Source organism: Chelonia mydas, chromosome 7 (genome assembly GCF_015237465.2).
Source record: "Chelonia mydas isolate rCheMyd1 chromosome 7, rCheMyd1.pri.v2, whole genome shotgun sequence".
Taxonomy (NCBI): domain Eukaryota; kingdom Metazoa; phylum Chordata; order Testudines; family Cheloniidae; genus Chelonia; species Chelonia mydas.
Genome location: NC_057853.1, coordinates 24,232,330 through 24,242,887, shown reverse-complemented (window position 1 = coordinate 24,242,887; position 10,558 = coordinate 24,232,330). Strand labels below are relative to the sequence as shown.

The following is a 10,558-nucleotide window of genomic DNA, read 5'->3' as shown; positions in this document are numbered from 1 at the left end:
ACAAGTAATCAAAACTTGCACCTATATGCTACTTTGTTTTTATTTACTGCTTCTCATGGAAAGATCACCAAGCACTTTACAAACATCAAAGGCTCATCTACACACTGTGCTTGTACCAATTTAACAGTCTTTATTTGGTTTACACCAGTATAAGTGCATCCACACTATTAGACGGTTACACTGAAAAAATCTGGTACAAAAACCACATGTAGGCCAGCCCTAACAAATGAAGGCCAACAACACTCCCGTGCTGTACAGCACTGTTATCCTCATTTAATGCATGGGGAAACTGAGGAATAGAATGGTTAAGTCCCCAGGGGTCTTAACCACATGGGCCTCCACACCAATCTTGGCCCTGTATAACCGTGTATCAAAATTTCAGAGTAGCAGCCGTGTTAGTCTGTATTCGCAAAAAGAAAAGGAGGACTTGTGGCACCTTAGAGACTAACCAATTTATTTGAGCATAAGCTTTGGTGGCTACAGCTCACTTCATCGGCTTAGTCGCTAAGGTGCCACAAGTACTCCTTTTCTTTTTGCGTATATCAAAGTGTTTGCAAGCTATCCCCACTAGTTTAGCTACACACCCAACCTTTTCCCACGCCTCTTTAGATCACAAAATCCTGCACCACCCCTGGAGGGGCTGAGTTTATAGAACAATGCAGTAAAGTAATAATGCAAAGTGAGGGCGTTTCCCTCCTCGCTAGTTAGGAGATTTGGCACTAGCAGGTCTCTCATCTCAGTGCTAGATGGTAACGAAGCAGCAGACGTTCTTCACGCAGCTGAAGGGGACAAAGATCCTGCTCCGGCTAGGGCGAGGTAGGAGGCGTTGACGACCCCCGATTCTAATGATATGATAAGGGGCTGCAATCACAGCCTGGGTTCTCTGACCTCGGCACAGCTGTGCTCACCTCTGGCCGCCTGCTGCTCCTCCCTCCGGGCCCAAGCCCTGGACAGTATTTAAAGCCCGGGGAGCAGACAGGAGCCTTATCCAGCTCGGAGTACGTACAGGTGGGGCCTCGGTACAGGGGAGGGGGAGGAGCCCGGACCCTTCCTAGGGGGGGGATTGCTAACACCGCTGCCCCTTTGCCCGCAGGTTTGTTGGCGTTCCCTTGGCACTGAGCTCGCCGCCGCCTAGGAGGAAGGAGCGCGCCCGGGCGGAGCCTGCTCGCTCATCCCCTGGAGAGGGCGGGGCGGCCGCCCCAGCATGAGCAGCGCGCAGGCGCGGGGCCCGGGGGCTCGCGGCAGAGGCTGGAGCAGCGGCGGCAGCCCGCGGAGCCAGACCCTGCAGTTTCGGCGGCTAGAGCAGCAGCAGCAGGCGCCCGCGGGCCGCAGCGAGGCGGAGCAGCAGGCAGACATGCCGGTGACCGAGAAGGACCTGGCGGAGGACGCGCCCTGGAAGCGCATCCAGCAGAACACGTTCACCCGCTGGTGCAACGAGCACCTCCGCTGCGTGAACAAGCGCATCGGCAACCTGCAGAGCGACCTGAGCGACGGGCTGCGGCTCATCGCGCTGCTGGAGGTGCTGAGCCAGAAGCGCATGTACCGCAAGTACCACCAGCGCCCCACCTTCCGCCAGATGCAGCTGGAGAACGTCTCGGTGGCGCTCGAGTTCCTGGAGCGGGAGAGCATCAAGCTGGTCTCCATCGGTGAGTCCGGCCGGCCGGGGGAGGGAGCCCTCGCCACGCCGGGGCGCGCGCGCCTGTCCCGGGGAACAAGCCGGGCGACCGCGGGCTGGGGCAGCGGGTCGGCCGGGGGGCTCGCCCACCCCGGGCGTGGGGTGTGTCGCTCGCCCTAGCCGGGCGGCCCGCACCTCTGCGGCGGCTCTCGGGCCGCTCGCTAGCTCCTGCTGCGGGCTAGGGCCGTGGCGCTCACGGCCAGCAGAGGCCAGGGCGGTCGTGTGACCGCGGGGCTGTGTCCGCCCCCCGGCCACTGGCCCTCGACCAGGCTCCCGCTGCCCGCAGGAGCCTGCACTGCTCCCCGGCGGGGGTGGGGAAGGGCGCTGGACGCGCCCTCCTTCCTGGGCTGCCCGGTGTTGGAGGTGACCCTGGGCAGGGGAAGGGCTCCCTCTGGGTCGGGAGCCCGTCCTGGGGTGTGGTGGAGCCTGTCCCCGGTGGCTGGGCGGGCCCCCAAGGAGGAGCCGAGCTGACACTCCCAAGGCAGGTGTGTGGGGCTCGGCTGGTGGTTGCCAAACCAGCTCATCTGGCTGCTTTTTCCTAGTGCTGACTAGAGGCAGCTACCAAGGCAGGGGGCCTTTACCAGGGTCTCTAACAAATCTGGGCTGTGGCTCTTGGTGTGGGGGAGTTCTGGCTAAATCCCAGGGTGCTCTGGCCCAGTTGAGCTGCCTTATGTGACTCCATGAGACTTAAACCCCAACTTTGCCTACCCTCAGGGCTCTGGCCTGGCCAGAGGTTGGCTAGGCCTATTCCTACCCATAGGGAAGGTGAAGACTGTCTGCCTTGTTCAGGAAGCCAGGATTTGCTGTGCTGCCTCTGTCCCTGCAGGTAGAGGCACTCTCTCAGCTGCTGTGATTTGGGTGCTTTGCAGGGGTTATGCTGTTAATGAAGGTCCCACTGCTGATTCCACTGAAAACAAGCTAAGGCCATCACTGATCTTTCATTTGCTTGCTATAGACAGTATTAACTGGCAAAACTACAGAGCAGACCTTTGGCCCTTTTGATGTGAAAGCACATGCTAGCAAAGGAACAGCTAGCTGTTCTTGGGTTGGGATTATAGTTTGGATGGTATGCTCACCTCTATAACAAAGGGTGCCTGGATAGGCAGTGTTGCTCAAGACTTGGGGTTGTGTGGCCTTAACACTAAGGTGTTATATTGAACAGCCTCAGAAATACTCCCCCCTCCTCTCAAGGGCTTGATGGATGCTCCAGATGCCAAAGTTGATTAGCCTTAGCCAGTGGTTACTCTCCAGATGACACGGTTGTGGGCATGGAGTGCCTAATGGTTTCCTTGCAGTTCAACACAAGAGTGGCCATATGGGGTCAGACCAGTGGTCCATCTAGTCCAGTGTGCGGTCTTCTGTCGGTGGCCAATATCAGGTGCTTCAGAGGGAATGGAGGGGGGGTGGGAAGCAATCAAGTGATCCATCCCCTGTCATCCACTATCTGTTTCTGGCAATCTGAGGCTAGGGACTTCCAGAGCATGGGGTTGCATCCCAGACTGTCTTGGCTAATAGCCACTGATGGACCTAGCTGTCATGAAATTATCTGATTTGTTTTGAATGGTTATAGTTTTGGTCTTCACAACATTCCCTGGCAAGGAGTTCCAAAAGTTGACTATGTGGACAAGTACTTCCTTCTGTGTTAAACTTTCTGCCTATTTATTTAATTGGGTGACTCCTGGTTCTTGTTATGTGAAGGTGTAAATAACACTGCCTTATTCATGTTCTCCACACCATTCATGGTTTAATAGACCTCTTCATATCCCCTTTCTCTTTTTCCAAACTGAGAAGTCCAATTTTTTAAATTTTTCCTGATATGAAATCTGTTCGATACCCTAAAGCATTTTTATTGTCCTTCTCTGTACCTCTTCCAGTTCTAATCTTTTTTGAGGTGGGGTGACCAGAACATGGGTTATGTAGTATTAGGTTTATGTGGTGGCACTATTTTTCTCTGTCCCTTTCCTAACGTTGTTAGCTTTTTTGACTACACATCAAGCATACATTTTCAGAGACCTATCCACAGTGATGCCAAGATCTTTTCCAGGTGGTAACAGGTAACTTGGATCCAAATCATTTTGTATGTTATTTTCCAATATGCATTACTTTGCATTTATCAACATGAATTTTATCTGCTATTTTATTGTCCAGACACCCAGTTTTGAGATCCATTGTAACTTTGCAGCCTGCTTTGGACTTACAAAGTTACTCACCTCATTGTTTATACCTTTTTTGCAAATCACTTGTATATTCAACAGTACTGGTCCCAGTACAGATATCTGGGGAACCTTGCTATTTACATCTTCCCAGTCTGAAAAATGATAATTTATTCCTATCCTTTGTTTTGTGACTTTCAACCAGTTACTGATCCATGAGAGGACCTTCCCTCTTATCCTATGTCTGCTTACCTGGCTTAAGAGCCTCTGAGGGACCTTGATCGTAGACTTTCTGGAAAGCCTTTGACACTAGATCTACTGGATTACCCTTGTCTGTGTATTGACTCTCAAAGAATTCTGATAGGCAAGGCATGATTTCACTTTACAAAAACTGTGGTGCTTCCCTGACAAATGGTGCTCAGCTGTGTCTGATTCTGTTCTTTATAGTTTCAATCAGTTTGCCTGGTTCTGAAATTAAGCTTACTGGCCTGTAACTGCCAGGATGACCTCTGGAGACTAGAGGGGTGGGAGTTGACGGACCAGTGATCAGAGTGTTAATTTTATCAACTGATCAGCTCTTGAAAGATAGAGGTCTCTTACCCTTGTGAACTATGGGTGGAGGACCTCTGTCTGGTGGTGGTCTGCCTGAATAGGGGCAGGGAAGAGTTTGGAGGGAAGGAACCTTATTTGTCTCCATTGAGCCTATCCTAAAGAGAAGGAAACTCCTCTCAATGAAGCTTATTATGAAGGAGGAATAGGTGAAAGATGCTGTGGTTGACCACTCCCCCTCATTATAGACCTTAATCTTCTGAAATACTCAGTAGTTCTCTCTGGGGGCATAGCTGGAATCTTTCAAATGTGGCATAAAGCACATTTTTCTTAAACATCTTATGAGCTCTACTTGGTGTTTAACTGCTGTAGTTAATCAGCAATGCTTGGGCAGGGTGATCCTTCACTAGGAACAAAGGTGACTTAAATGCAAATTCTAATGAATTAAGATCCTAAAGAAAACCACCATTTGCTTTCAGATGAGTTAGTGGTGGTTAATGGCTTTGTCACATGAAAGCAACTGCCTTGTCTTCTCTAGGATTTTAACTCTGCTTTTGTCCCTAGTGAAGACAAGGTCTTGAGTCTGACAGGTCTCAAACTCACTAAATTGACAATGTTGCTTCAAAAGTAATCAAACCAGATAATCTAAAATATCAGGCTGACACTTTATGACCAACATAAATTCCTCAACTGAACAAACTTTGAAGTCTTAATTCACTATTGTCTGGTAGTGATACTTCACTATCTTAAGTTGCAAATGAACAATGGAAAATTTCATGTTGCTAGCTATGGCATGGTAGATTAGACTTGACTTTTTTGGAACAATGTGCTTTTTTATTTAAAAGGCTTCATAGTTGTGCATGACTTTTTATAGGAAACCTTCTTGTCAATAAGACTCAGAGTAATGAACTCCATAACAAGGAACACAATGATAAGACAAAGGAAAGAAAAAGATTGATTACATGGGAGCTAGCATACACATTTGGTGACTCTGTAAAAATTATACAGCTTGCTTTAATTAGCATCATACTTGAGTGACTACATTATGAAGTGCCAGTTCATGGTCTAATATGTAGATTATACTGATGAAATCTGCATAGGATCTCAATTTGTTGGCATGCAACTAAAACATAACCCTTCAAGCAAGAGTGTAATACTCTTATGAAATGGGTAACAGTTCAGGCTTAGTCACAATACACTCACATCTGGAAACCAGTAGTTCATATGCCTATGATACTGCTGAAGATCGATTAATCTAAACATCCCCCACCACGTTCTAGCTTCAGTGAACTGTGGGTGAAGTAGGATGAATAAGGCATCTTGCACAAGGTAAAAAATGCTTCTATACCTTCTGTCTCTTAAAAGAGCAAGAAAATCTAACTACTTCTAAATATCAAACTCTCCTTGCACTTATGTAGTGTTTGGACTCAATGCTGTTGCTCACTGTTCTAACAGGAAAGTCCATAGAACTAAAATTGAGCATTAAAACTGGGTTGTATAGTACCCTTATTATAAACTACTAGACATTATAGAAAAATACTCAAGTCTAATGCCTGGTTGCATTTTTAATTGGAAACATAAGTGTTTTTATTTGGCACCATAGCTTACTAGGTAGGGGAAACAATTAAAGAAGCCATTAATTATTCACTCATGACTTTCTGGTAATTGTGCAAACCTAGCTGATGCTTGAACTTCACTTGTTGACAGATCTTCTTTCCATCCTACTTTCCAGTGGCAGAGGGTTAAGAAACCTTACTGCAAACGGAGTTTATTTTGGCTACTGGCCTCCTCTAAAACTAGGCAAGCTACTTCCCTTCCATTTTGTAAATGTCATCCCTGTCCTATCAGTATTATACCTATATTGTTTTTGCCCATAGGCGCTCCCTTGAACTATGCTAGCTTGGAGCAGCAATGTTCCAGTGAACTGACTAGTTTGCGCAGGCTCAGTTTTCATGTCTCCTTACTGATGGAGCACTGCGCTGCAGCAACACAATCCATCCTGCAAGGTTCTACCATGTAGAGCATCCTGTGCAGGTTACATAAAGACCTTAAGTCCCCAGAGCTGTCAAACTGTTCTACAGCTTAATGTTCTTAACAGATGAGACAAGGCAGTATATGCATAAGTTCAGAAAATGAACTTGGGCTATGGACCCTCAGTCCCTTTACCTGAACTTCATGGTCCATCCCCTTAAAGTAGTCTTCAGGCCAGACCTCACTTGTATAGAAGTGCTGCTGAACATTGTACCCTAGCTGAAATGAGCAACTTTGACTATACCCTCTCCTAAAGAGAAGAAAAGGCCTACTTGTGGCACCTTAGACTAACCAATTTGAGCATAAGCTTTTGTGAGCTACAGCTCACTTCATCAGATGCATGCTGTAGCTCACAAAAGCTTATGCTCAAATTGGTTAGTCTAAGGTGCCACAAATACACCTTTTTCCAGATACAGACTAACACGGCTGCTGCTCTGAAACCTGAAGAGAAGGACACTCCAAGCAGACATTGTGAGGTCTAAAGCAACTGAGCTGACAGAAGCATAATGTTGTCTATTCTAGAAAATTGGTAGCCAACAAACTAATACCTACTAACTGAAGTCACTTTACCTCTGATAAGTGTCAAACCTCAGACAACCTACTAGTTGCACTGAAGTGAAAACTGCACTCGGGCAAATATTGGCCTTAAATTGCAAGCACAGATCTATGTAGATAGACTTCCTAAAGAACTCCAATGCTGAGATCTAAAGCACTGAGCTTGCAGAAATCAGATCAAGCTACTCAGGAAAACTACTGTGATATCTGCTACAAGCTGATCTCTGCCGGAGGATACTTTACCAAAGCTTTCTGACTAAACATTATCAGGAAGGTATCTGACATTTGTCTTCCAGACAACTCCTGAAACATGTCAGCAATTGTGTTGCTCAATATTCATTGTACCTCAGCAACACTAAGGCTGTATTGCCTTATCAAATGCATGAGGTCACTTGTTTTGCTTAGAGTGCAATTTTGAAGTTTGGGGTGCATTCTGGTATGTATTGGAGGTAGAAATGAAAGCCTGTTGGAGTAGCTGAGGGTGTATTGACTGGTATGGATAATTTTATGATTTTATCCTAAAGTTGCAGGAGGGTACAATCTACCCAAAATATTAACTGCTACTAAATGTAGTGATGTGTACTATGCAGATGTAAGCAATTGTGCTGGGTGCCAATTACAAAATGCTGCATAGCAGGGACAAGGAGTGAGGGATTTCATTCAAGGCTTGATGAGAGATTAAATCTAATCAGCCTATGGGACCCAGAACTGCATTCAAACAAAAGCTTGAGCAAAAGTGTCTTGTGGGCCAGTCTGCTGGGACTAGGTTTGTCAGTAATGACTGTAGGAAGCCTTCGCAGCACAGCAATAGATGCTGACAGATCAAGTTTAGGAGAGGAAGACTCCATAAGTGAATTCCATTTAACAGGTTACATTAAAACTGATCAACTTGGTGTCAAGTTGCCAGGATTAGTGATGGTAACTGCACTAAACTGTCCAACAGGCTGGAGTTTATATACTAAAACTTAGCCTTTGTCTCACTGCTTAAAAAGGAGCCTCTATCACAGGATAAGGAACATGTATTCCCCAACCCAGTACATAATCTTACTGGAGACTTAGCTGAGAGGCATAGTTGCCTCAAAGTGTAAACTACAGGGAGGTGGCCTCCAAGATTTTAGTGACTCCTTTACTTAAGAGGTTTTTTACAGTGAAGACACAGGCTTGGTGAAACAAAGCAGATATAATTTGGTTTTTAACACCAAAGTACTCTACAGCTATTGACATAAGCAATTTGTAGCAAAAGCTTCCCATGTCACCTTGTCACCAGACTTCAACCCTAACCTGAAAGGTCCTCTAAAGTTTAAGGTGGCTTACTCTAGTGATTATCAACTGTTTAGCGCTCAAGCCATCCCCCCCAACATAGAATATACACACTAAACAAGCACCCTGTGTGCCATACTGGTGGTTCCTGTCCCACAAAACTGGCTGGGATCAGCTCCCTGCTTCCTGTGTTGAGCTGCATGGAGTCACAGTACCACTCACTCCAGCTGGGCTTGGCTGGCTCCCCATCATGACAAAGGGCAGCTGGACCGAACACAAGCAGCACTGTGACCTGTGCAGCACCTGGAGCAGGCAGCTGAGCCCAACCAGCCCCATGGGACCAGAACTGCAGGAGCTACTACTGCAGGATTAGTGAGGGGCAGGACCCTTTGAAACACTTCAGTGACCCAGTTTTAGGTCACGCCCAATGGGTTGAGAAACCCTGGCTTAGTCTGTCCATGTAATCCCCTCCCTTGGGCAACAAGTTTCCTTCTGAAAGACAGGCTACTGTGCAATCCTTTTCCTTGTAGAAAACTTTCTTTCCTCACCGTTAACTGACAGTCAATGGCAACCTCCATTTGCTCAGTCTTGTATGTCCCCCTGGTCTGGATGCTCCTCCTCAGTTGTTCATTTCAAACTTTTATGCTTTAGGGTCTATTGCTTGTCTCTGAATTATTTTCCCATCCAAAATAGACTTCACAAAGGTATACCATAGCTGGTTCCACACCCTATGGAAACTACTCTGAAGTGCACTGCTAGCCTGGGATTGAAGGAACTCACAGTGGGAGGGAGAATCTCTGCTACTTGGCCCACAAATAAACTAAGCAGACACAGTGAACACTCAAATTTGATTATTAGCTTGTGTATTTGTAGCATTATGGAGTCTTTGTTAGCCATAACTAAGTGGTCATGCACTTGTGCTGGAGGACATGTTTGTCTCATGCATGGAATGCTTCCCACTGTATGGTTACCCGTGACTTCTCAGTTTGTGAGATGGTGGGTTTACAGAAGTGCCATCTATGCACTGACAACAGGGCCCTCAAATCTGAGTTGCTTTTAAGGTACTTGAACAGAACAATCAGTGGACTTGTACAATTGAACTCCAGACAGACACCAGATATGGGTCAGCTAGAGTTCAGTGCCAGTAGACATAGAATAAATGTCAGTGACTATTGCATCTGCAGGGTTAAACTTGCTGTACCCATGACTCCTGGTAAGGTAACCAGAAAATGAAACAGATTTAAAGACCCCTCTTGGGCACAAGGAGAAGAGTAATACTTCTCAGCTTGTCTCCTGAGTGGTGTCAATCCCATTTCCTAGGGATGGGCTACAGCAAGGGTGGGAGGGGGGTGGAACTGGGACTGCAGACAAAACTGCTTATGTTCCTTTTATGGCTTCAAGCATACCCATAGCTAGCCATGCAGTAGGTAAAAGTGGGGATGAGTTCTTGCTACTTCATATCCTCTTCCTATAAACACAACTGGTTAGATTTCTTCAGGACAGAATATCTGATGGTACAAAGCCAAATGTAGGATCTTGTTACATTACACTATAAGATGTTTCAAATCTTTTATGGGGGGAGGAAGCTGTCTAGATGAGCTTCACTTACTGGATTGGAGGACTACTGTCTTCCAGTATAGAAGGAGCTGAGCTTCTTTCCCTCTACTTGTGACCATGGGGTTCTAGAGTGCTTTCCTGGGAGCAGTGGCCTCAGGCTGAAAGCTGTGACAAGACCTTCTCTTAAAAGAGAGTTCACATTTAGGGCACCATTACTTTGTTAAGCCTGCAAATCTGAAGTGAATCAAGACACTGGAAAGTTTTCCTGTACATAAAGTTTAAGGAAACATCTTGCACCAATAGAAAATCTAGTAGCATTGAGTTGCTAGTTAAGCACCTGTTTCTTGTCACTGAGTGAACAAGGCTGTCAATTAAAACACAGTGGCTATTTAGTCATAGAAATGCTGGACTGGAAGGCACCTTGATAGATCTAGTCCAGTTCACTGCTGTGAAGCAGGACTGAATATTGCCTAGATAGCCTCTGACAGGCTTGTCTAACCTGTTCTTAAACATCCAATGACATTGCCCAGCTTCCCTAGGTAATGTGTTTTCCTTAACTACTGAAGACCAGATACATAGTAATGGACTTAAATTGCAGCAAGGGAGACTTAGGTTAGATTTTAGGAAAAACTTCCTAGCTGTAAGGGTAGCTAAACATAGGAACAACTTGTCACCCTTCTTGTAACAACCTTTCAATGTACTTGAAGACTTATGTCTCACCTCAGTCTTCTCGTCAGACTAAACAAATCCCATTCTTTTGATCTTTTCTCATAGGTCA

At 46.3% G+C, this 10,558-nt stretch overlaps 1 protein-coding gene across 8 annotated transcripts in view; it reads left to right on the top strand.

The window, feature by feature from the left end:
* Positions 1-676: 676 nt before the first annotated feature.
* FLNB (filamin B) overlaps positions 677-10,558 on the top strand; it is a 112,928-nt gene continuing 103,046 nt past the window's right edge. For 3 of the 8 annotated variants that reach the window (XM_043552462.1, XM_043552460.1, XM_043552459.1), the window contains exons 1-2: positions 990-1,008; positions 1,094-1,646. In XM_043552462.1, the coding sequence (XP_043408397.1) occupies positions 1,205-1,646 (442 nt within the window). In that variant the 5' untranslated portion in view covers positions 990-1,008; positions 1,094-1,204. Of the gene's footprint in view, positions 817-989; positions 1,009-1,093; positions 1,647-10,558 lie in introns of those variants that run through there. The other 5 variants (XM_043552463.1, XM_043552461.1, XM_037905337.2 and 2 more) reach the window with 4 other exon arrangements.